The sequence below is a fragment of the Haliotis rufescens genome, unplaced genomic scaffold (genome assembly GCF_023055435.1).
Source record: "Haliotis rufescens isolate VD_foot unplaced genomic scaffold, xgHalRufe1.0.p SCAF_21, whole genome shotgun sequence".
NCBI lineage: Eukaryota > Metazoa > Mollusca > Gastropoda > Lepetellida > Haliotidae > Haliotis > Haliotis rufescens.
This window is the reverse complement of record NW_025963902.1, coordinates 1,844,732-1,871,388: the sequence shown is the minus strand read 5'-3', so window position 1 is coordinate 1,871,388 and position 26,657 is coordinate 1,844,732. Positions and strand designations below refer to the sequence as shown.

Genomic DNA, 26,657 nt, shown 5'->3' with positions numbered 1-26,657 from the left:
CAAAACGGTTTATGGTAGACATGTGAAGGACATTTCTACATAGACGGATCTGTGACCAAATTACTATCCGATGCAATTGCTTATTTTGACTTGTACCATATGTTCCGGTTTTTTTCAAGTGAACAATTGACTTGCCGTTGCATGTGTCAGAATCGTACAATTGACTCTGCTTTAGCAGAGGTTTCTTATAATTGTAGAAATTGTTAGGTTGCTTCAATGACCAATGTCACGGCATCAATCACATTACTTGTCACTACTGAATTTGCTTGCCAAGATTGTAAATTGGAAGTCATGTATGTTATCGGGGATTTGATTGGTGTTAATGTTCACTAAAGTGGAAATATTGCGTTAAGGCGTTTGGCTTAGTGTATCAGTAGCAGATAAAGTTTAAACCTCACAGGCAGTCATGGGTGGTCCAGTGAAGGCTGTGAAGAGTTGCGTCCCTTAGGCGTCCCAGCACCTATGATCACGAGTTCGAATAACGGTCAACCTGATTATGTTTCTGGATTTGTCAGCACGTTTCCCTGCTTGTGAGTTTCACCAGTATGGTAATCGGCTAGGCAATGCATTATTTCGAGCTTTCCACACACTTTCCAAGCGGCCACACTTTAACTGAAATGGCGTTTAACCATAATACCATCACCCTGCCATATATGACATGTCAAACCAATTTATGATACATTTTATTTCTCGTGTACATATGATCAACAGTAACACACACTGTGCAGATGAATATTCATAGATATGTTCTTGATTAATGATTTTGATAATTGGCATTTAGTTTTCTTGACAACACATAAATATCAACTACCTATAGTCAGTTAGCTATTCAAACGTGAAAACAAAGCTTGTTCCCGCAAACGTTTGGTCTATGACGTCAACCATCACTTTAATTAATTCCACAGTAACTGTTATTAACAATTTATACACTACTTCCGGTACGATCGATGGAAAAGTACTTTGCCGTGATGTTGTCAAGTAAAACGGACCAGAATACTGAAGTCGATGCAGTGCACATAGTAAATAAGGCTAGCATAAGCCAATCGTCACAGAGCTGACAAAGCCATCATTGACACAGATGATGAGTGCGGTTACACAAGTTCCATTGCAATCGGGAAAAAAACTGTCGATCGAGGAAACGGCGAGGCAAATATCTAGTTGTCTATGTCTGTGTCTACATATGTGAAGCAATATAATAATTTGGCCTTCACAAATTATTTGTTCTAGGTAGTCATTTGACGACCTCTGAATTTTGATAGTTGACAAACTGAAACTTGCATTGGAAACCGGTTTTTTTCGCAACTTTAATAATCCGTCAGCTATTCATACGTGAATACAATGCCTGTTCCCTCAAGGTTTCGGTCTATGACGTCATCAAATCTTTCGTTTTGAGCAACTGTTATCCAGTTCTTCCAATCCCCGACTTCACCTGAAACGAATAAGTGAGTGAGTGGGTGAGTATGGTTTTACGCCGCTTTTAGCAATATTCCAGGAATATCACGGCTTTCACACATTTTGTCCTTGTCGGGAATCGAACCCGGGTCTTCGGCGTGACGAGCGAACGCTTTAACCACTAGGCTACCCGACCGCCCCCGACACGAATAAGTCCGTAAGTAAGTAATACATGAGTAAATAATGAAGTAAGTAATACATGAGTTTTGTTTATTGTATTTGTTGTCTAACGCAGCATTCAGCAATATTCCAGCTATATGACGGCGGTCTGTAAATAGTCGAATCTGGACCAGACAGTGACTATTTGTACACTGTATATTCCTTCGAGTGTGATTAAGGGATAAAAATAAACACTTCAACAAAATTTGACAAAGGCCATTTACACACACACACACACACACACACACACACACACACACACACACACACACACACACACACACACACATATATATATATAGTAAACTGCGTTTATAACGAGAACCCTTATAAGGAAATGATGGATATAACTAACTGTTTTGGGGTCGGTCCATTTGCTGCATATATGCTGTATATATGCTTGTAACAAACTACGGTTAAAACGAATTAAAATTAGTGATCCCGATCAGTTCTTTATATCCGTAGTTCACTGTATATCACATATTGAGTTCACTATCCCGTGTGAAGCCGATGTGTGAAACAGGTTATTCCTTCAGTTGCGTTCATTGTTCATCGATCATAACTTCCCTCCTCTACCCCGTGCGTGTCCCCACAGCATTCAGTATAGTACTTGGGACCAACTTCAACCCTGATTTTCATATGATTTACAAATACAGAAGATAATGATGAAGTTCACAATAATTTCACCTTTTCTATAAATTATATGAGTCGGATCTGCCATTTCCTCCTTCACCTCCGTGTCTGCAACCTTCAGCTTCTTAAAGCTGCACGCTTCCGCTATTTGCTCACAGAGTTCATCAGTGACTGACTCTCCTATGAACTCGGCAACCGTTTTGATGTTTTTAACAGGATCCTAAAATGAAAACCATCAGGGTTATTACCGACATCAAATGTCGCGGCATTTGTTCAAAACAGGGTTCCAGACAGGGGTAGCAAGCGCATATATATATATATAGAGAGAGAGACATACCCAGCTCAACCTTTGTAATAATTATGATGGACTACATGTGTTTATAGATACACGTCTAACCCTGTAACTTGCAGACCATGGCGTCTTGTTGACACAGGTCATCTGAGCCTTAAACTACAAAAAATGACAAACCTTTTTCAAGTTTTCATAAAACAATGTTAGGAAAGGCAAGTCCGGGTTGTCCTGTTTCGCTTGCTGCCAATCCTTCACGTAGTCGGCATAACCACCACCGGGAACTGAAACATTGGAAGCAATTATCAACATGTATGTTTATATAAGCCTTTATCATACCTCCATGCCAGAATGATGAGATCTGATTGGTTCACGTGATCTTGATACAATACTGTGTTGTCCACTTTGGAGGGGAATAAATTTCTCAGCGGGGGAATAAATCACTTATACCCCGCTTCAAAGCAAAAAGCTGCACGCATTTCACGAGTCAATGGTAGTCACGTGACATGGCATAAGTCTAACCTCAGCTCAATCGAACTGCAACTTTTACAATGTCACATTAAAACAAGTCGGTAAGATAAATTCGTTGTAGCAGGATCACTCGGGGAACATGGGGTTTTATGCCCCTTTAATACCTCCGGCTCGTGGTATAAAACCTGACGTGGGACGCATAAAACCCCATGTACCCCTCCTGATTCTGCTGATTTATAATGTCAACAAGAAGTCCGACACTCACTGAAGCAGAGATGCAGCAGAGCAGCACTTCAAAGCACAACATCTAAACCACAGTCAGGGAGCAGCACGTCACAGTGTTTAAACCCATTCAGGGAGTGACAACTCAGCAAGTATAAACCCACATTCATATAGCTCAGCACGTCAGAGCGTTTAAACCCACAAACATACAGTGAAGCACTTTAAACCTATGATCAGGCAGCAGCGCGTCAGAGCATTTAAAGCCAACATTCAGGAAGCAGCGCATCATAGAGTATAAACCCACGTTCAGGCAGCAGCACGTCAGTGTGTTAAACCCATATTCAAGCCCAGCACGTCAGAACGTTTAAGCACACATTCACAAAGCAGCACGTCAGAGCACTCAAGGCTACATTCAGGGAGCAGTACCCCAATGCATTTAAACCCACATTCAGACAGCAACCTGTTAGATCATTTAAACCCATATTGACGCAGCACCACGTCAGACAGTTTAAACAGCTCAGCACGTCAGATAGTTTAAACAGCTTAGCACGTCAGATAGTGTAAATCCACATTCAGACAACGCAGCCCGTCACAGCCCGTCGGAGCGTTTGAGTCCACATTATGACAACAGCATGTCATAGGGTTTAAACCAATTCAGGCCAAGGAGGCCAAACAGTATATACTCAATTTCAGACAGTGCCGAGCGTCAGAACATTTAGACCCATATTCTGAGTGTTTAAACCACATTCAGACAGCAAAGCACGTCAGAGCGTTTAAATTCACTTTCAGGCAGCAGAGCACGGCAAAACGCTAAAAAACACATTCAGACAGTAGGGCGCGCCAAAATCACTTTTCAGCCATCGAAAAATATTCACAAAGAAAAAAAGTTAAGCACACCCCTATTTCTGAACCATGACAAATGGCAAAAAACATGGCATTGGATGACTGGCCACAGGAGCTGGGCGATACCAATGTCATCGGGTAGAACAAACATTTGAAAACAAATAAAGAAGATATTGGTGAGTTGTGATTGAAATTTACTGACAAAAACATCATGGTAACACAGGTACTGTGTTTGACCTTAGACAATACCTAAAAAAAGTATGGAGCTGCAGGATTAAGTAAACGAGTTACGTTTGATGTTTCATGTGAAAATGTTCCTTTAAGTCTCTACTTCATATGACAACGTGAAACAGATCAGTAGCGGGTATAACCGCCACATGCCCGGATGACGCATTCCACCATACGACTCATGCCTCCAGTCAGACGTTGGATCTGTTGATGGGTCAACAACAACCACTCCTGATGCAATGCTGCTTCCAATTGGCGTTATTCTTGTACAGGAGGATCTCGTGCCTGTATGCGCTGCCCCAGAATAACCCAAACATGTTCAAGGGGGTTCAAATCTGGGCTCATTGCTGGCCAGGGTAGAGTCGTTATTGCATTGGCCCTTATGTAATCCACGACTGCATGCGAAAGATGAGGCGTGGCACTGTCATCCATGTAGTGAGGTCGAGTAGCAGGAGGGTGGTTGTCAAAATGAGGAACGACGACTGGCCTCAAATCGTCCCGGGTATACTGAGCCCCTGTTAAGTTGCCCCTTACTGTGAAAAAATCCAACCTGTAATCATGAGAGATATACCCACAAACCATTACCGAGCCCCTGCCGTATGCAACAGTCGGTTTAATGTTCCTGGGGCTGTAGGCTTTGTTCCGGTGCCTCCAAACTCTCGTTCTTCCATCAGTGGCGTGGAGCAGAGAGTGACTTTCGTCTGACCAATGGATCCGTCTCCAAGTTCTCAGATTCCAGTTCTGTAGCGCAATACACCATGCTAAACGAGCAGCTTTGTGGTGATCTCTCAACAAGGGACGCTTTGTGACTCGTCTAGCCCTCAGTCCAGCTACTTTCAGCCGGTTCCTGACGGTTCTGGTGCTGAAACGACGATTGGGCAACCACAGCTGTTTCACACGAGTACTTGTTAAAATATGAGACGAAGGAGGTCCCTGTCTTCGCGATGTGTCGTCACAGGAGATCTTTCGGTCCTGTACATCACCGGTCTGAGCATGTGTCTCGACTAACCAGCTTACGACATTGTGACGATACCCCAAATTCCGACCAATGACATAACAAGACATTCCTGCATTATGCATGCCGATTATTTGCCATCTTGTGGTGTTTGATAATCGCCTTCGTGCCATGGCCACACAATGTCATGGAATAACTGTTTAAACCGAGCTTAGGAAAGCAATTTTAACGTTTGGATATACTGCTTTTAGAGATACTCGAGGGTAGCATGCTGCACGGACATACCATGCATGGCACGTGAGCTTTCGTCACGCTTGACATCTCGAGAAAACATAATTCTTCCCGTAATTATATCTTTCATGACTGTTACAAATATTGGGACCAAACAAAAATGAAATATATTAGGTAGTGCTTAACTTTTTTCTTTGTGTATTTGTTGACCCCTTTGCGCTGTTAAAGGCTGTTGGCGCCTCGCTAACGCGCTGGGTTAATCCCAGTTAATCAGACGTCTTTGTTATGCTGACGCTGAACTGTAATTGCGTTCTGTTTTTATTCCTCTTTTCAGGTTGTTTTTTTCAAAACCACTGGGTAGTCTTTCAAAATCATATCTGGGTATCCCGTCGAAGAGAAAGATATCAACGAAAGCCACCTTCTCTCGAATATATCACACTTAAACAATCCGTTGTCATAGATGCACTGTATTGGTGCGGCCCTTTTGGACCCATTTTCCAGAGCGTGACTTGCCCTGTCTGTCACACAGCCACTTAACCATATTATTTCCCCTTCGGCCCAGCACTTACTGTACTGCTACAGCTCTAAGTGGAGCAAGTCTTGTCTAGGTTCAGACTCTATGGAAAACAGACAGAGCTTGGGAAGAGGGCCAAAACATATGTCTGTCACTGAAACTTCTATCCGATCGTTGCAGAAGGTGACCAAAAATATGTATTGACCCCAGCACGTGTAGCCCCAATGCTGATGTTACTAGTCTCCACATCTCCCATTTCACTGGAGCTACTTTTCCATTTTAATAGAGTTGTTTGTGTTTATCAAAATTATATATTCATAGAGACTGAGCGTTAATCTTTACTTAGGGTAGCAGCCTAGGGCAATCTCGTTTAAATGTGTTTCCTTAAATATATTATCTGTCGGGTAACGGTTACCTCCCTTTGACCTAGGATGTGGTATATTTCGTGCCTGAATTTTTACTGTGAACTGTATTGGGTTTGATTACTGAGGAAACGTATAGAAAACGCATTGTATCATTTGCTGACTTCTCTATGATTAAAATTAATAAAGCATATCTGCCATTCGATTATTATAAACATACACATATATGGTAATAACCTTATTAAACCATCAGGCTTTGTTAAAATCATGAGGCTTGATGTTACTTAATAGCATCTACATTTTACTCACCTTTTCCTTCCAGAAACAGATCCAGATATTCTGAATATGTCCCGTCAAAATGAAAAATCTCTTTTAATCCGTTGACGTGGTTAAAATATGATACGCTGACATCTTTTGGATTTCGCATGATGAAGATGGTTTTAATTCGCTTCTCCACCAGTTTCTCCGGAAGATGACAGAAGTGAAGATGCGAGTTTAGAACCCGCGGGGAGGGAAGCTCATTAGCCCGCTCAAACTTCGGCATCCCCAACATGGCAATCTCTTTTGACTTCTTGTGGTACTCGGAGTTACCTGCCCTGAGCATGGTGACGATTTCCCACAACCAGTGGGTACCTGGAAGGATCAGAATAGACAGAATTGTGTCAGTTGGGTTTAACGCCGCTTCACTGCGGCGTTAGACAGCATTGACTCATACTAGAAATCAAATTATTCATTTTTCAATCATTTATTGAGTAAGTCGTCTATCTCAGGCTCTTACCACATTTGGGATATGCCGCTATGATGACGTCATCATCTCTAAGTTCGAACTTCTGAACATTTCGGATCATTTCCATATCAGCCTCAGGGGTGGTGCGAATTGTCCGGAGGAGGCCGTTATGTTTGTAGAAGGACCAACCTTGACCATTTTCATTCCGGTAGTCCAGAATCTCGGGAGTTCTAGGAAGAATGAGTGGGGTTCGTGTTAACGTCACTATATAACGGTTTAATGTGTGAGTTAGTGAGTATGACATACTGTTACATAAAATTAGGGGAGTCGGCTAACAATATTCAGTCCTGAGACCAATCTCACCACTCACACTCACTCCGATTAAGGCGTTAATTGGTCATAAAGATATCTTTCTGCGCCCAAATTCAGCTTTTGTAAATGTAAAGATTATCTCCCTTGTCCTACTTACAAGTACATGTTGTGTACATGCAAACAGATTTTCATAACAATAATTTACACAGAAAATGTGGAGTGTTGCTTTCAACAGCTAAGATATATAACCTACTTCGTCATGTACTAGTAATTCACTACGTTTGCACAGGGGAATTCCCGCAAAGAATAAGTGGAGAAAGTTTATGTTAAATGAAAAAACAACCCACGAGGGAGAAGTATGGAAATATAAATTATCAGGTACAGCTTATACCTGTTTCGATATTCTAAAATTTTGTTATACAGCATTGTAATGTTATATCCAGGATTGATTGGATTCAGAAGCAAAAATGTACAAAATGTAATACTTTTGCTATTTTTTTTGGTTTGGTTTGTTGTTGAACGCCGCAATCAGCAATATTCCAGCTATATGACGGCGGTCTGTAAATAATCGAGTTTGGACTAGACAATCCAGTGATTGACAACATGAGCATCGATGCTAATGATTATTATCATCCAAAACTGGCTCCCACAGGAGATATCGCTTGGATGAGATACACTGTAGATATCGCTGCAATGAAATTACATCACAATGCTTTGCAGACCATTTCATGACGTCACAATCAAATGACATCACTAATGGCTCTGCTACTGAAGCTGTTTGCAATACTGTTTACACTGAAGACACTGCTAATTACTGTCTACAAATTGAAAAAGTTGAAAGAATGATGTTGGATGATAAATAAAATCTCACCCTCGTGTCTTTTGATATCAAATATATCAACACTCGTTGATAAAAGTGTCAAAAATCCTCGGCAAGACTCGGAATTTTTCCATTTTTATCAACTCGTGTTGATATATTTGATATCAAAAGACACTCGGGTTAGATTCTCTATTTATCACCATGTCATATTTAACTGTGAATGTCTACTTTCAGAGAGAGATGTATTCTTTTCCAATCTAATTGATAATCTTGATGTTGAAATGTCTGTTAAAATAGAGATGATGGAAGACCATGATATGTTAGCATTCTTTCTTGGTGCAGATAACAATGACATTGATGAAATAACGTCGCATTTCACTATTATAGAATTCTCAAAATATTTATATCAAATTTATCAAATCCTCAACAACTAAGAGAGAGAGAGAGAGAGTGTGTGTGTGTGTGCGTGCGTGCGTGCGTGCGTGCGTGCGTGCGTGCGTGCGTGCCTGCGCGCCTGCGCGCGTGTGTGTAAATAGCCTTTGTCACATTTTGTTGAAGTGCATAATTGTTCATACGAAGGAAAGTACAGTGTATAAATATTCATTGCTAAGTGTGGAAAGGACAATGCCCAATGGTTAAACAGGGTAAAGAATAGGTCAGCTTTGACGAGAACGTGAGCAGTCATTCATTCATTCATTTGTCCACAGACCAAAGTGCATCGTGGACGTTATATATAGTACATGTGATACTTCGCCGCACCTCAAACCAGTACGTAACGTGTATTTGACGGATTGAGCCGAGAGGAGCCGAATGCAGGTCATCGGGATATGGGGGCGTCGTCAACCGAACATCTGAACAGGTTTATCGTCGCGTATGGTGTTAACGAATTAAAAACAGCAAAAGCAATGAAGGATGAAGCTTCTTTGAGGAGAATATTTACTTACTGCTGACTTTCCATGTTAATCCGTACTTGTTATGATGGACGCTTGAAACTGGCTACCTTGTTTCCACAACTTCTTACTCCTTGCGTCACTTCGCTATTACCTCAGTCACGTGATTAGCCAAGGCAGATAACGGTATCCTTTCCCCTAAAAAAAACACATTTCAAAATCACTACAGTCTAAAACTACAAAGATAATAGTTCAGCGGGCAGCTAATCCCCTGCCTGTTCCCTTTATCCCGAAGTGGACTAGTCCTGCAACAAACAAACACAAAAACACCGAATCATTATAATTGAATACTTTTTTTAATGAGTAAGATATAAGATTTTTATATTAACGTTTAATTTAACTCAGTTAAAAGTTATCTTTTTATCGGCATACAGCGCAATGGTAATTCTAAAATTTAAAATCATTTGCAAACTCGATAAATAAGATTAATTTTACCAAAATAATTATCTAAGAAAAATTCTAGAAAAATTAGTTAGATATAAGAAAAGGATTGTAATAGCATAACGGGATCCGCCGTTGCCATGGTTCTGTCCGTTTCATCCCATCGATGATGTAACGATCCAGATTGTTTTTGTGTATAATTAAAAAATTGATGGTGGCATACTAATGGTTCTGTGGTAGGTTTCATCATCGTTAACACCTTGTTTCTTTACCAGTGATTCATAATCACAGACTCATGATGTAGTCGGAATCGTATAATCGACTCTGCTTTATGCAGAGATTTCTATCGGATATGAAACGGGTTTTGTCGTTTTATTTATAGCTGTTGGCAGACGTCTGTGGTTTGACAGCATACTAATATGATTGTTCATAGGTGAAATATCGATACACCTTGTCGTGGTGGTCTTCAGTACTCGATCCGCTGTCTATGTTTTATTGTTGGTTAGTAAATGTTTTATCTTCCTGTGTTGTAACAACTTCTGAATTTCCTTGGCTCTGAATTCTTGACCTCAATCAGTGGGAAATCTGGAGAGTTGTCTTTCACGATATCTCTTAATGCTTGGGCTACTGTAAAACCTTTGACCAGTGTGTACAAGGTTATCAGAGAACTGGGATTCTGTGTGAATTAGAACAAAGGGTTCAACCCAGCACGGAGTAGTATGGTCCTTGGCATCGTCATCAGTGCCGAGGAGAGTACGTCAGTACTTCCTGAGAGGACATTGGCTGACTTGCAATCTTAACTTGAGAAATATCTCGAGAGGACAAGACAAAAGGCAGCTCGAGCGACTTATAGGGCGACTGAGATGGGCGGATATAGGTATAATGGAGCATGCTTTTTCCAAAATTTAAAAGAGTGCCATACGACGTTTGTTCAAACGTTGTTTGATCAGGATATTACAACATTCAAGGCCTTAGCAAACCTTTCAAAACGGTTTATGGTAGACATGTGAAGGACATTTCCAAATGGGACAGATCTGGGATCAAATTAATTTCTGATGCAATTGCTTATTACATTTTATTTCTCGTGTACATATGATCAACAGTAACACACACTGTGCAGATGAATATTCATAGATATGTTCTTGATTAATGATTTTGATAATTGGCATTTAGTTTTCTTGACAACACATACATATCAACTACCTATAGTCCGTTAGCTATTCAAACGTGAATACAATGCTTGTTCCCGCAAACGTTTGGTCTATGACGTCAACCATCACTTTAATTAATTCCACAGTAACTGTTATTAACAATTTAACTCACACCTTCCGGTACGATCGATGGGAAAAGAACTTTGCCATGACGTTGTCAAGTAAAACGGACCAGAATACTGAAGTCGATGCACTGCACATAGTAAATAAGTTTAGCATAAGCCAATCGTCACAGAGCTGACAGAGCTATCATTGACACAGATGATGAGTGCGGTTACACAAGTTCCATTGAAATGGGGAAAAAAACTGTCGATCGAGGAAACGGCGAGGCAAATATCTTATTGTCTATGTCTGTGTCTACAAATGTGAAGCAATATATAATTTGGCCTTCACAAATCATTTGTTCTATGTAGTCATTTGGCGACCTCTGAATTTTGATAGTTGACAAACCGTTTTTGTCGCAACTTTAATCATCCGTCAGCTATTCATACGTGAATACAATGCCTGTTCCCTCAAGGTTTCGGTCTATGACGTCATCAAATCTTTCGTTTTGAGCAACTGTTATCCAGTTCTTCCAATCCCCGACTTCACCTGAAACAATAAAAGGACACGACTAAGTGAGTGAGTGGGTGAGTATGGTTTTACGCCGCTTTTAGCAATATTCCAGGAATATCACGGCGGGGGACACCAGAAATGGCTCTCACACATTTTGCCCTTGTCGGGAATCGAACCCGGGTCTTCGTCGTGACGAGCGAACGCTTTAACCACTAGACTACCTGACCGCCCCCGACACGAATAAGTCCGTAAGTAAGTGATACGTGAGTAAATAATGAAGTAAGTCATACATGAGTTTTGTTTATTGTATTTGTTGTTTAACGCAGCATTCAGCAACATTCCAGCTATATGACGGCGGTCTGTAAATAATCGAGTCTGGACCAGACAATCCAGTGATTGACATCATAAGCATCCATCCACGCAATTTGGATACGATGACATGCATAAAGTCAGCTAGCTCGATTTCGTTTGTCGCCTCTCATGCGAACCTTTGTTGCTGAAGACCTATTCAACCCCGGATCTTCAAAGACAAATTCTTGTGTCCTCAAGTAAATTATCCATGAGTAATTCCTTTAAGTGCAAGTCTCATTGGTATAGACATTTTTTTGCAGATTTAGATAGATCGTTACATCGTTAATGCAAATATCGTCTTCAAAATATCGAAGTTGCGTGTAGGTAAGGTTTATTTGCACTTTTGTCCTGTCACACACACACACACACACACACACACACACACACACACACACACACACACACACACACACACACACATATGGATATGACGAACTGTTTTGGGGTCACGTTCATTTGCTGCATATATGCTTGTAACAAACTACGTTTTAAACGAATTAAGATAAGTGGTCCCTTTGAGTTCGTTATATCCGTAGTTCACAGTATATCACATATTGAGTTCACTATCCCGTGTGAAGCCGATGTATGAAACAGGTTATTCCTTCAGTTGCATTCATTGTTCATCGATCATAACTTCCCTCCTCTAACCCGTGCGTGTCCCCACAGCATTCAGTATAGTACTTGGGACCAACTTCAACCCTGATTTTCATATGATTTACAAATACAGAAGATAATGATAAAGCTCACAATAGTTTCACCTTTTCTATAAATCATGTCGGTGGGATGTACCAAATCCTCCTTCACCTCTGCGTCTGCAACCTTCAGCTTCTTAAAGCTGCACGCATCCGCTATTTGCTCACAGAGTTCATCAGTGACTGACTCTCCGATGAACTCGGCAACCGTTTTGATGTTTTTAACAGGATCCTAAAATGGAAATCATTAGGGTTATTACCGACATCAATTGTCGCGGCCGGCACCTTCCGTTAAACTAGGCGCTACCATTTTCGGTGAAATCGCCCACAGCACCAAATTTCAGTATAGAATCTGTAATTCCCGTCTTGTTCAAAACAGGGTTCCAGACAGGGGTAGCACAAGATCTTTCCCCTTTCAACGGTTCTTCAGGTGTAATGAAAACTTTAACTTACATTGTAGTCCTAGCCAAATATCTATTTTTTTCTATATTTAATACTTATACACCTGTTGAAATCACTTGTTTATATATATATAGTTTAAGGCTTATATGACCTGTGTCAACAAGACCTAATGGTGTGCTAGTTACAGGGTTAGAAGATGTTTCTATAAACACATTTAGTACATCATAATTATTAACTAGGTATATATATATACGTACCCAGCTCAACATTTTTAGACCGCCTCCGTGGTCTTGTGGTAGAGCGTCCGCCCGGAGAGCGGAAGGTCCGGGGTTCGATCCCCGGCCGCGTCATACCAAAAGACGTTAAAAGATGGTACTTGTTGTTACCCTGTCTGGCGCTCGGCATTAAGGGGCTAAAACAAGGACTGGTCGGCTCGGAGTCAGTATACTGTGTCTGAGTGGGGTATTCATGTTAAACTGCGGCATGGTATCTCAGTGAGCTAGCACTATAAATCGGCATCAGTCCGGACTAGTACAAGCAGCCACACAAACACACACACGTACATGCACGTCGCTATATAAGTGCAATAATCTTGGACGCGACGTTAAACCCAATTTCACCTCACCTCACCTCAACATTTTTAATAATTATGATGGACTACATGTGTGTGTAGAAACATCATCTAACCCTGTAACTAGCAAGGGGGAATAAATAATGATGGACTACATGTGTTTATGGAAACATTTTCTCACCCTGTAACTAGCAGACCTTGAGGTCTTGTTGACACAGGTCATCTAAGCCTTAAACTACAAAAAATGACATGATACCTTTTTCAAGTTTTCATAAAACAATGTTAGAATAGGCAGGTCCGGGTTGTCCTGTTTCACTTTCTGCCAATCCTTCACGTAGTCGGCATAACCACCACCGGGAACTGAAACATTGGAAGCAATTATCAACTTGTATGTATATATAAGCCTTTATCATACCTCGTTGCCAGAATGATGAGATCTGATTGGTTCACGTGATCTGGATAAAATACTGTGTAGACCGTCTTGGAGGGTAATAAATTTCTCAGCGGAGGAATAAATCACTTATACCCCGCCTCAAAGCAAAAAAAAGCACGCATTTCACGAATGAATGGAAGTCACGTGACATGGCACAAGTCAAACCTCAGCTAAATCGAACTTCAACTTCCTCTCAATTTTTAATTTGTGTTACTTCTTTTACAATGTCACATTAAAACAAGTCGGTAAAATAAATTCGTTGTAGCAGGATCACTCGGGGAACATGGGGTTTTATGCCCCTTTAATACCTCCGGCTCGTGGTATAAAAACCTGACGCGGGACGCATAAAGCCCCATGTACCCCTCCTGATACTGGTAATTTATAATGTCAACAAGAAGTCCGACACTCATTGAAGCAGAGATGCAGCAGAGCAGCACTTCAAAGCACAGCATCTAAACCACATTCAGGGAGCAGCACGTCACAGTGTTTAAACCCATTCAGGGAGTGACAACTCAGCAAGTATAAACCCACATTCATCTAGCGCAGCACGTCAGAGCGTTTAAACCCACAAACATACAGTGAAGCACTTTAAACCTATGATCAGGCAGCAGCGCACCAGAGCGTTTAAGCTAACATTCAGGGAGCAGCGCATCATAGAGTAAAAACCAACGTTCAGGCAGCAGCACATCAGAGTGTTAAACCCATATTCAAGCCCAGCACGTCAGATCGTTTAAGCACACATTCACAGAGCAGCACGTCAGAGCACTCAAGCCCATATTCACAGAGCAGTACCCCAATGCATTTAAACCCATATTGACGCAGCACCACGTCAGAGCATTAAAACCCACATTATGACAGCAGCACGTCAAAGGCTTTAAACCCAATCAGAACGCCGAACAGTATAAACTCAATTTCAGACAGTGCCAGGCGTCAGAGCATTTAAACCCATATTCAGAGTGTTTAAAAACCACATTCAAGCGGCGCCATATTAAAGCGTTTAAACTCACATTCAGTGAGTGCAGCATGTCAGAGCATATAAACCCACGTTCAGACACCAGACGTTAGACAGTTTAAACCCATATTCAGACAGCGCAGAACGTCAGAGCATTTAAACCTATATTCAGCGAACAGCAAGTCAGAGAATTTAAACCGAACTTCAGACAGCAACACTTCGGAGCATTTAACTCCAAACTCATAATCTATGTGTGTTCATCACGTCAGAGCAGTTACGGAAGCAGAATGTCAGATATCTTAACCACTGTTTCGGAACAGCACGATAGGGTGTTAAGACCAACATTCAGAGAGCTCAACCCCATATTAGCACAGCACCTTTAAAATTTTAACACCCATTCAGGGAATGGCATGTCAGTGAGTTTACACCCATATTCAGACAGCAGAGCACGTCAGAGAGTTTACACCCACATTCAGACAGCAGAGGACGTCAGAGAGTTTCAACTCACATTCAGACAGCAGAGCACGTCAGAGAAGTTAAACCCACATTCAGACAACATTGCACGTCAAAGCGTTTCAACCCACTTTCGGGCGGCACAGCATATCAGAGCGTTTAAACCCACTTTCAGGCATACAGATGTATTGTAATAACCTTATTAAACCATCAGGCTTTGTTAATATCATGAGGCTTGATATGACTTAATAGCATCTACATTTTACTCACCTTTTCCTTCCAGAAACAGATCCAGATATTCTGAATATGTCCCGTCAAAATTATAAATCCCTTTTAATCCTTTGGCGTGGTTGAAATATGATACGCTGACATCTTTGGGATTTCGCATGATGAAGATGGTTTTAATTCGCTTCTCCACCAGTTTCTCCGGCAGCTGGCGGAAGTAAAGATGCGAGTTCAGAACTCGAGGGGAGGGAAGTTCATCAGCCCGCTGAAACTTCGGCTTCCCCAACATGGCGATGTCTTTTGACTTCTTATTGTACTCGGAGTTACCTGCCCTGAGCATGGTGACGATTTCCCACAACCAGTGGGTACCTGGAAGGATCAGAATAGACAGAATTGTGTCAGTTGGGTTTAACGCCGCTTCACTGCGGCGTTGGACAGCATTGACTCACACTAGATGTCAAATTATTCTTTTTAAAATCATTTATTGAGAAAATCGTCTATCTCGGGTTCTTACCACATTTGGGATATGCCGCTATGAATACGTCATCGTCTCTAAGTTCGATCTTCTGAACATTTCGGATCATTTCCATATCAGCCTCAGGGGTGGTGTGAAATGCCCGGAGGACGCCGTCATGTTTGTAGAAGGACCACCCTTGACCATTTTCATTCCGGTAGTCCAGAATCTCGGGAGTTCTAGGAAGAATTAGTGGGGTTCGGGTTAACGTCACTATATAATGGTTTAATGTGTGAGTTAGTGAGTATGAAATACTGTTACATAAAATGGGGAGAGTCGGCAAACAATATTCAGTCCTCACCACTCACACTCACCTTTCTATAATAGATGACCAGTCCCTTATTTCAACACATTTCGAGCATTTACTGCCAATGTCCTCATGAACATGGGGGAGGTGGTCATGAAACATTATACCGATCACTCTGACAAATGATCAGCTCCGTTTCCCAAGCGTCTTACAATAATAGTTGTAGTCATACTGTGATTAAGGGCGTCACTTGGCCATAAAGATATCTTTCTGCGCCCAAATTGAGCTAGTGTAAGTGTAACGATTACCTCCCTTTTCCTACCTGCAAGTACATGTTGAGTACATTCACAAATATTTTCATAACAATAATTTACACAGAAAATGTGGAGTGTTGCTTTCAACAGCTAAGATAATATAACCTATTTCATCATGTACTTGTATTTCACAGGGGAAATCCCGCAAAGAATAAGTGGAGAAAGTTTATGTTAAATGAAATAACTACCCACAACGCAGAAGTATGGAAATATAAATTATCATGTAGAGCTGTTTCGATATTCTAAAATTCACATAACGCTTACTCCTCATGTGTTATACAGCATTGTAATGTTATGTCCAGACTTGATTGGATTCAGAAGCAAAATATCTAAGGAATGTACAAAATGTACTACTTTTGCTGATGATGTTTTTGTTTGGTTTGTTGTTTGACGCCGCACTCAGCAATATTCCTTCGGTATGACGGCGGTCTGTATATAATCGAGTCTGAACCAGACAATCCAGTGATTGACAACATGAGCATCGATGCTAATGATTATTATCACCATGTCATAATTAACTGTGAATGTCTACTTGATGTCACTGATTATCTTGATGTTCAAAATGTATACTGAACAACAAACGTTTCCGTGAAATTTAATAAGAATTAATGCAAAGTTATGTTTTTTTACCAAATCTGAAACAATTTCGGTTTGCAACAGATAAAAGACTCCTATAAGTGTTCAAATGGTTTAATTTGCCATACTGACTTCAGAAAATGCGTGATTTCATAAAAAAAAAACATGAACATGCCAAAATGTCAATTTACAAATCAATAGCGTGTGTGTCCACCTCTGGTTGCGATGCAAGCAACACATCTCCGTCTGATGGAATGAACCAGGCGTCGCACAAAGTCCTGTGGGATATCTGTCCACATCTGCTGGAGCATGTTTCGAAGTTCCTGGAGTGTTTGTGGAACACGTGGTCGATGTCGAAGGCGCCGATTCATCTCATTCCACATGTACTCGATTGGTGAGAGATCAGGGGAGCGAGCCGGCCAGAGGATGACATTCACGTTGTTTTGTTGTCCTGAACAAGTCGAGCAATATGAGGCCGGGCGTTGTCATGTTGAAAGGTAATTCCTGGGCCATGACGATGCAAAGACGGTAGAACAACGGGGACGATGATTTCGTCGCGGTAGCGCTGTCCATTGAGATTTCCCTCTACAACTATCAAACGGGTCTTCTGTCTTGCTGTAATCCCACCCCATACCATAACGCTGCCGACCCCGAACCGTTCTTCTTCCATGACACAATGATTGACGTAACGTTCACCTCGACGTCGGTACACTCGGATCCGTCCATCGCTGTGGCTGAGGTGAAAACGAGACTCGTCGGTGAATAGAACTTGTCCCCACTGCATGGTCGTCCAGCGTAGACGCTGTCTGCACCACTGTAGACTTGCTTGACGGTGGTTTCCTGTCAAAATGGGACGTCTGGTGGGTCTTCTGGCGACAAGCCCTGCTCATCTGAGGCGACGACGTACGGTTTGTGAAGATATTCGTCGAAGGCCAGGGATCCTTCTTTGGAATCGATTTCGTAGGTGTGTTGTTCGAATCCATTTGTCTTGTCGATTATTGGTTACGCGTGGCCTGCCACTCCGAGGATGGTCTCTGACTGCATTCGTCTGTTGCCAACGTTGTCATAAGCACCAAATAGACCGGTGTTTCTGTGGACATTAAATTGTCTTGCAACATCACGTTGACTCGATCCTGCTTCAAGCATACCAATGGCTTGCAGACGCTCATTTTCGGACAGGCGTGGCTTTTAGTAATGTTGAATAACTGCGTAATTTTGTTGTTTTCCTGAGTGGTTGTCAGCACGATGCTAAACAATGAATATGGAATCCCTTTAACGCACATGATTTTTGGCCCATTTGTTGGTAGTGAAATGCATTGGGCTTGTATAAAAGTCACATTTTGCATGGAATGCATGCTTTTCTGGAGCAGTTGCGTTTTTCATTCTTGATTCATACACGACTACAATATTGAAAACCAATCTTTACTTGTTTGAAAAATACACTAAAATATTGGTGTCATAGGAACTTTTGTTGTTGAGTATATGTTAAAATAGAGAAGATGGATGATCATGGTATGTTAGCATTCTTTCTTGGTGCAGATAACAATGACACTGATGAAATAACGTCGCATTTCACTATTATAGAATTCTCAATTTTTTTAAATCAAATTAAACATATCCTCAACAACTTTGTGATAATGTCTAAGGGTTAAACAGGGTAAAGAATAGGTCAGCTTTGCAGAGAACGTGTGCAGTCATTCATTCATTCCTGTTAGAATGGGGGCGGTCGGGTAGCCTAGTGGTTAAAGCGTTCGCTCGTCACGCCGAAGACCCGGGTTCGATTCCCGACATGGGTACAATGTGTGAAGCCCATTTCTGGTGTCCCCCGCCGTGATATTGCTGGAATATTGCTAAAAGCGGCGTAAAACCATAACACTCACTCACTCCTGTTAGAATGGAATTTTAAGTTACTGTGTATTGATATTTTATGGACGTTTTATTTGCACTATTATATGCTTTACCTGATCTTATACATGTATGTTAACCGGCAATGATGATCAGAATTAACTGCCCCTGATGTTTGAATATATGTGTCTGTTGACATTCATGCATCGTCGATGTCAGACATGTGTACGGCTCTGTGAATAAATCGTTTATCCAACGAGAGTAGTTGAAGCCTCTATCAAACAAGGGTTAGAAGTATGGCGAATTCAACAATTCGTTTGTCCACAGACCAAAGGGTATTGTGAACATTCTACATTGTGACATTTCCCAGGACTTCACACCCGAACGTACCGTGTATCGGACTGATAGGGCCGAGAGGAGCCGAATGTTTGTCATCGGGATATGGGGGCGTCGTCAACAGAACATCTGCCCAACTCGTTTATCGTCGCGTATGGTGTCAACTAATTAAAAAACACTGCAATAGCGATGATGGATGAAGCTAATTTGAGGAGAATATTATCTTACTGCAGACTTTCCATGTTAATCTGTACTTGTTATGATGGACGCTTGAAACTGGCTACCTCGTTTGGACAACTTCTTACTCCTTGCGTAACTTCGCTATTACCTCAGTCACGTGATTAGACGGCCTGTCCTCATCTGGCCTACAACTCATATCGCCTACACTACTATCAAAACAAATTTATGGATGAGTGCATATCACACTTGTACCCTTATCCCTAAAGTAAAATGAACTCTTCCAACAAGATAACAAAGAATGATTTGACTTTTGATACTGTCATTTCTTTTTGTATATGAGATCTTCACAACTCAAATGTTTTCACAACATCAAATATCATAAATACACATGTATTATCATAGAACTGTACATTTATATCCATCATCTTCATGTTTTATAACATTAGCACTACATCATTACTAGCAACATTACTGTAATTTGATGAAATGTCCAACTGTATCCAGAAACTGGATCACTGATCTTCTGCCAGTAGCAAGCTTAGATTAGTCAAGGCAGATAACGGTATCCTCAAAAAAAAAACTACATGCCAAAATCACTACAAAGATATGGTTCAGCGGGCAGCTAATCCACTGCCTGTCCCCTTTATCATGAAGTGGGCTAGTCCTGCAACAAACAAACACAAAAAAACACTGAATGATTACAATTGAATTCTTTTTTTTAAAGAGTAAGATATAAGATTTTTATATTAACGTTAAATTTAATTCAGTTTAAATTCATCTTTTTGTTGGCATACAACGCAATGGTAATTCTGAAATTTAAAATCATTTGCAAACTCGTTAAATATGAGATTAATTTTACCAAAATAATTATCTAAGTAAAAATTCTAGAACAATTAGTTAGATGTAAGAAAAGGATTGTAATAGTATAACGGGATCCGCCGTTGCCATGGTTCTGTCCGTTTCATCCAATCGATAATGTAACGATCCAGGTTGTTTTTGTTTATAATTAATTCAACCAAAATTTGCTTATTTTCAGAAATTACGAACATAAACATCTTTTCATCAACGAACAAAAAATTGTGATCAAATGAAAAAAATGAGAACTGTAAAGAGAAAGTAATGGTCTGCATACCTCAAGTCAACACTAGACGCTGCGGTGGTTGTGTGCCTAGATATTTGACCGATCGATACCTTTTCAACTTGCGGGAAGTACTTAAAATTTTAACAGTTAGAGAGCTGAGTATTTATGCATACCATAGATGATTTAAATGATATGTAAAGTGTACTTGCTAAACAGTTATTCTGAATGCTATTTGGGTGTCTTTATGCTATTCGCCTGTAGCTGCGCGGCTAGCGACACACTGTCGAATGGGTTCGACAGTAGCATTGAGTGCTTTAAGAGATCGCGTTCTGACTTAGCAATTTCTGCTGAACTGCCCCTCTTTGGGACTCACGTGTGTGAGTAGGATACACATATCTAGTCGGACTTTTAGTATCCTTAAGATTTCTGGAGGTTTTTTGCATTAATAATTTTGTATTTTTAGTAGTGATACGAAGTGGTTATCCTTTTAGAAATGGATAGAATTGTTTTGCCTGCTCTGTTCAGATACATTTGGCCGTTGCTATTTCATATCTTGGCGTTAAGAGATAAACTATAGCGAATTTAACTACAGTTCCTGTTTTCAGAGTGGCAAGGGGAATCTTGCATACAGTAAACTACGGTTATAACGAACACGCTTATAACGAACTAACGGATATAACGAACTAACTTTTTAGTCCCGACTATATGCTGTAGTTATGCTGTATATGTGCTTATAACGAATTACGGTTATAACGAACTAAAATTAGTAGTCCCTTTGAGTTCGTTATAACCGTAGTTTACTGTATTTGTACCATGTCTAGTTTAATTTTTAAAAGATTTGTTTTACTTACTTCTGATTGGTTAACTCACCTTATTTGACCTCTGATATGAAATACATGGTAATGTATGTTTGCATTCTGTTTCAAGGATATTCTATCCGATATCATATTGAGGTGTATATTTATGGATGTCAACTCCTTTATTATGAGGAACACAACGCTTCGGAGTATCAGTTGAAGGAGTGAGCATGTACTCCGACACGTTGTGTTCCTCATAATAAAGCAGTTGACATTCATAAATTCTATTCCTTTATTTGTATCACTTCTAAATGCCGTTCAAAGACATGAATATACTTGTTAAAACATAACAATTAAGGAATGACTGTGTATTTGTTCGGTTCATTGAGGTATGAATCGAAAAACCGATGTGCAAATCGTATGAATTCGCTAAATGCCCCGTGCATGCCGATACTCGTGAGGAGAAAGGGAATTCCCTCGACTGTAATATTTGGATTCCCCAACATTCCGTAGTATTAAAAGTAGTCCGCTTCGGTTGGCGTGGGGAGATGAATGCAATAACACGTGACAAATTCAGCTAATCAGAATGCAGGAATGTCAATGAACACAAGGTTAACATCCTTCTAAGCTAAATCTCTCACAGCTTGCTCCTCTCCATCCAATCCCTACTCCTCAGTGGGTAATATGCCCTTGTGGTTTTAATTTAGTGTAGTGGTCATGACATGAATTTGTTATGGGAGACAGCCCAACTGACTGATAATTACCTCAATATGCAAATATAGGACACTGTTCTCTGTCCGTGTACGATTGTCGGGTAAACTGTTACTCGTTGACTGTTGCGTTAAGACAGTCACCTGTCATCTAGTTTACTGCGCAGGCGTTGTGAGTCTATGCATACTAAACGGCGACGGGAAAGTTAAAGAGTTCGAATCCCAGAGTCGGCCGATAATGAACCATGATATGTGTACACAAGGCTGCACTGGTAGCAATTAAACGTCTACGACCTGGGTTACTGAGTTGTCCTACCTAAATAAACTGATTCGGATACTGTGATCTAACTGAAATATCATTCAAAGCTGCGTCAAACCCACCCTCTCACACAATGAATAAAGCTTTAATAAGATATTTATTTATTTATTTATTTATTTATTTATTTATTTATTTATTTATTTATTTATTTATTTATTAATTATCACAAACCCTGGTGTCTACCAACACTAAAGGAAGCGTCGCATTAATTTCAAGACTTACGGTATTCACTGCACGTCTGTTAGGAAGTCAATATCCGCTACTCGTCAACCTTTTCGTCCTTGACTTCCGTGTCCAGTTAACCCTTAAAATACTGTAGTGTTAATTATAGTTTATTGACACATGTAAGACAAACACAAGCGACTCTGCATAACAATGAAGGAAATCAATACCCGCTGCTTGTCAATCCGATCAACTTAATTTCCTGTCCTGTTAACCCTTAGATTCTCACAGTGTGAATTATGCGTTTACTAGCAAATGTATAACATAAACCCTAGCGGCTCTACACAACAAGCAAAGAAGCGTCCTAATGCTGTATTTAGCCCCAGCCCTGTTTGTTTCGAGCACTGCCGACGTAGACTGGTTAAGCCTTGGTGTCGCACACTCTCAGTGTACACGGGGTAGAATGGCTAGGACAACATTGCGCGAGGGAGTTTAACCCAGATGCACGGGAGGATATCTTACAGCTATTTCTGTCAGCCCGACACGCTCACACCAAGGCTGGACAGTTTATGCAAGTCACAGATCTGAGAGACAAGGTATGTTATTGCGATAACAACCACATGTTGTATAACGAAGGGGTCATAAACGCAGCTCAATATATAACCTCATCATACCGTGGTAAAGGGAATAGTGTTTTTTTGCATGTTGTGTTGCGAGTATCTGAATTTCTTGATATGATATCGGTCGACATCCATTACACCTGGTTGCTATGGACGCTATGATTGTGTTTACATGGTTACCTGGTGTGATACGAATGTGCTCCGAGTGCTGGTCTTAGCGACATGCCTGACCTGGCATATTGCCATGGTCTAACAGATCGATTGTGGTCACATATAACACGTGGTTTAAATATGTATTATTCATAAACACTTTCTTATAATTTATTTTCATACACCATGCGAATGTTGCTAGCACGACAGTAAAGGGGTGTATATAATAGGTGTGGCGTATGCCAGATAGCTCCCTAACTAATTATGCCACATAGCTCCCTCACTAATTATGCCAAATAGCGCCCTCACTAATGATGCCAGATAGCTCCCTCACTAATTATGCAACATATCTCCCTCACTAATTATGCCAGATAGCTCCCTCACTAATTATGCCACATAGCTCCCTCACTAATTATGCCACATAGCTCCCTCACTAATTATGCCAGATAGCTCCCTCACTAATTATGCCAGATAGCTCCCTCATTAATGATGCCAGATAGCTCCCTCGCTTATTATGCCAGATAGCTCCCTCGCTGATTACGCCAGAAAGCTCCCTCACTAATTATGCCAGATAGCTCCCTCACTAATTATGCCAGATAGCTCCCTCACTTATTATGCCAGATAGCTCCCTCATTAATTATGCCAGATAGCTCCCTCGCTAATTATGCCAGATAGCTCCCTCGCTGATTACGCCAGAAAGCTCCCTCACTAATTATGCCAGATAGCTCCCTCACTAATTATGCCAGATAGCTCCCTCACTTATTATGCCAGATAGCTCCCTCGCTAATTATGCCAGATAGCTCCCTCACTAATTATGCCAGATAGCTCCCTCACTAATTATGCCAGATAGCTCCCTCACTGATTATGCCAGATAGCTCCCTCACTAATTATGTCAGATAGCTCCCTAACTAATTATGCCAGGTAGCTCCCTCACTAATTATGCCAGATAGCTCCCCCACTAATTATGCAAGATAGCTCCCTCACTAATTATGCCACATAGCTCCCTCACTAATTATGCCACATAGCTCCCTCACTAATTATGCCAGATAGCTCCCTCACTGATTATGCCAGATTGCTCCCTCACTAATTATGCCAGATTGCTCCCTCACTAATTATGCCAGATTGCTCCCTCACTAATTATGCCAGATAGCCCCCTCACTTTTTATGCCAGATTGCTCCCTCACTCATTATGCCAGATAGCTCCCTCACTAATTATGCCAGATAGCTCCCCTACTAATTATGCCAGATAGCTCCCTCACTAATTATGCCAGATAGCTCCCACACTTATTATGCCAGATAGCTCCCTCACTTTTTAAGCCAGATAGCTCCCTCAATAATGACTAAATACTGTTCAAAGCGGCGGTAAACCCACGTCTCTCCCTTACCGGCAATAATAGCCAGACGGCTTTGTCCATAGGGAATGTTCTAATCATGGATTTAATATTTAGTAGTTACAAACTAGGAATGTTTATAGTTCTCATTGACAGTCTCCTTGTTTCCAAGGCAGGTACCATTTCACCTGTGCGTATTTCTCTACGAACCCAATTACTGCCCTTCCATGTGTGAGACGCCACGACCTGGGGACTACCTCCCCTTGATGGAGTACGATGGGTGTGAGTTCCAGGTGTATCCCGGAGACAGGGCCCTACATACACACATCACACAGGTGAGGGATCTGGCAGTGAGGCAAGACGATGTGTTCATTATTGGATATCCATATTCAGGTGAGTGCAGAAAATCAAAGCGCAAAATGAGAGGGAGGGAGAGAGAGAGCGAGAGAAAAAGAGAGAGGGGGTGGGGGAGGGAGAGAGAAAGAGAGAGAGGGGTGAGGGAGGGAGAGAGAGAGAGGGGGTGAGGGAGGGAGAGAGAAGCGAGAGAAAGAGAGAGGGAGAGAGAGAGGGAGGGAGAGAGAGCGCGAGAGATAGAGAGAGAGTGAGGAGGGAGAGAGAGAGTGAGAGAATGAGAGAGAGAGGGGGTGAGGGAGGGAGAGAGAGTGAGAGAATGAGAGAGTGAGGAGGGAGAGAGAGAGTGAGAGAATGAGAGAGAGGGGGTGAGGGAGGGAGAGAGAGTGTGAGAAGGAGGGAGGGAGGGAGAGAACGAGAAAACTGTGCTGATCGTTTTTGGCAGCAACTACATGGATGGGGTGGTCTGGTTCGGTGACGTGGTTCATTGTTCATAATATTAATCACTGGTCTGTCTGACCCAGTTCGGACTATTTGCAGGCCGCCCTCATATGGCTGAAGCACTGCTGCCTGTTGCGTTAAACAACAATCACAAAAGCAATATCTATATGTAGAATGTGTATCTATATATATAATTTGTGTGTGTGTATGCGGAATTTGCTCTAGTATGACATGAACACGTCATATATAACTGAAGTGTTTACAAATACTATCAGTCATTGTTAGTCCCCAAATGAACAGTCAACATATCCCAATCACAACATCAGTTCGATTTTTCAGTTCATTATTTTGTTCGTTGATCGTATATATGACACAATATTCAATAATCCAGGATGAAGACAGCCTTTTCGTTAGAGCGTTCACACGTCACGCAAAAGCCCGGGTTCGATTCCCACACCGGAACGTAAAACCCCTTCTGCTCAGTCACTCAACCCCATCCTCTTCAACACTCGGGGCAGTCCAGTGGCTAAAATATTGACTCGCCACCCGAACACCCAGTTCGATTCCCAACATTTGTACAATGCTTGAAGACCATTTCTGGTCTCCGCGTGATATTGCTGGACTATTGCTAACAGCGGCGTAAACTCACTCATTCCGAACATCCGGGTTCAATTGCAAACTTTGTCGGAAGACCATTACAGGTGTTCCCTGGCTGTAAAATGGATGGACTAATACTAAAGCGTCATGAAAACCTAATCACACACTGCATGTTTCTTCTCCAGGATGCTCTTCATTGTGGAATATCCTTACCAGCCTCCCGACCCCCGGCTCAGACGACCATCACCGGACTGGTCAGTTCCACCTACTGGACCGTACCTCAGCTGACCAGCTCGCTGACCTCCCCTCCCCCAGGCTCCTCCATTCCCACTACCCCCTCCGGTTCCTCCCGTCACAGATCCTCACCCACAAGCCAAAGATTCTCTACCTCGTCCGGAACCCCAAGGATGTGTGCGTGTCCCAGTATCTCCACACACAGAAGGGGAGAGGAGGATGCAGGAGAACCTTTCAGTCTTTCCTTCAGGCATTTTTGAATCATTCCAGTAAGTGTTGATTGATGAACAATGAAAATATTTATTTAATGCAAATAATCTTATTCCCAGCATAAACTCTTAAAATGTTTATTCATATCAGAAACGCGAGATACTATGACCAAATTTTCTTCAGATTTGATTATATAACTGGTTTATGCAATTTTGCCTCCTGTCAGTACAGCATAAGATTATAAAAGA

The 26,657-nt window shown here is 41.4% G+C and overlaps 3 protein-coding genes across 4 annotated transcripts in view; 1 reads left to right on the top strand and 2 right to left on the bottom strand.

The window, feature by feature from the left end:
* Window positions 1-670: 670 nt before the first annotated feature.
* Window positions 671-9,302, bottom strand: LOC124116425 (sulfotransferase 1C2-like). Its single transcript, XM_046477754.2, has 6 exons — window positions 9,163-9,302; window positions 7,138-7,316; window positions 6,669-6,992; window positions 2,714-2,817; window positions 2,299-2,464; window positions 671-1,429 (listed from the first exon to the last, which is right to left on the bottom strand). Exons 1-6 carry the CDS (start codon window positions 9,174-9,176, stop codon window positions 1,320-1,322), a joined length of 897 nt encoding a protein of 298 aa, XP_046333710.2. The 5' UTR covers window positions 9,177-9,302; the 3' UTR covers window positions 671-1,319.
* Window positions 9,303-10,610: 1,308 nt separating this feature from the next.
* Window positions 10,611-19,605, bottom strand: LOC124116426 (sulfotransferase 1C2-like). Of its 2 annotated transcripts, XM_046477756.2 has the most exons (6): window positions 19,455-19,605; window positions 15,909-16,087; window positions 15,440-15,763; window positions 13,588-13,691; window positions 12,425-12,590; window positions 10,611-11,351 (listed from the first exon to the last, which is right to left on the bottom strand). In XM_046477756.2, exons 1-6 carry the CDS (start codon window positions 19,466-19,468, stop codon window positions 11,242-11,244), a joined length of 897 nt encoding a protein of 298 aa, XP_046333712.2. In that variant the 5' UTR covers window positions 19,469-19,605; the 3' UTR covers window positions 10,611-11,241. The 2 variants fall into 2 exon arrangements, with proteins under 2 accessions (XP_046333712.2, XP_048257044.1); XM_048401087.1 differs by lacking the exon at window positions 12,425-12,590.
* Window positions 19,606-22,779: 3,174 nt separating this feature from the next.
* LOC124116430 (sulfotransferase 4A1-like) overlaps window positions 22,780-26,657 on the top strand; it is a 28,384-nt gene continuing 24,506 nt past the window's right edge. The window contains exons 1-3 of the mRNA XM_046477760.2: window positions 22,780-23,071; window positions 24,749-24,969; window positions 26,151-26,468. Of these exons, the coding sequence (XP_046333716.1) occupies window positions 24,804-24,969; window positions 26,151-26,468 (484 nt within the window). The 5' untranslated portion in view covers window positions 22,780-23,071; window positions 24,749-24,803. The remainder of the gene's footprint in view (window positions 23,072-24,748; window positions 24,970-26,150; window positions 26,469-26,657) is intronic.

Coding starts and splice junctions, on each gene's coding strand:
- LOC124116425 (XM_046477754.2), bottom strand. Junction 2,465..2,713: donor TTTATGAAAACTTGAAAAAG/GTTTGTCATTTT, acceptor TTTTCATTTTAG/GATCCTGTTAAAAACATCAA. Junction 1,430..2,298: donor TCATATAATTTATAGAAAAG/GTGAAATTATTG, acceptor TATTCGTTTCAG/GTGAAGTCGGGGATTGGAAG.
- LOC124116426 (XM_046477756.2), bottom strand. Junction 13,692..15,439: donor TCTGTTTCTGGAAGGAAAAG/GTGAGTAAAATG, acceptor CCAATGTTTCAG/TTCCCGGTGGTGGTTATGCC. Junction 12,591..13,587: donor TTTATGAAAACTTGAAAAAG/GTATCATGTCAT, acceptor TTTCCATTTTAG/GATCCTGTTAAAAACATCAA.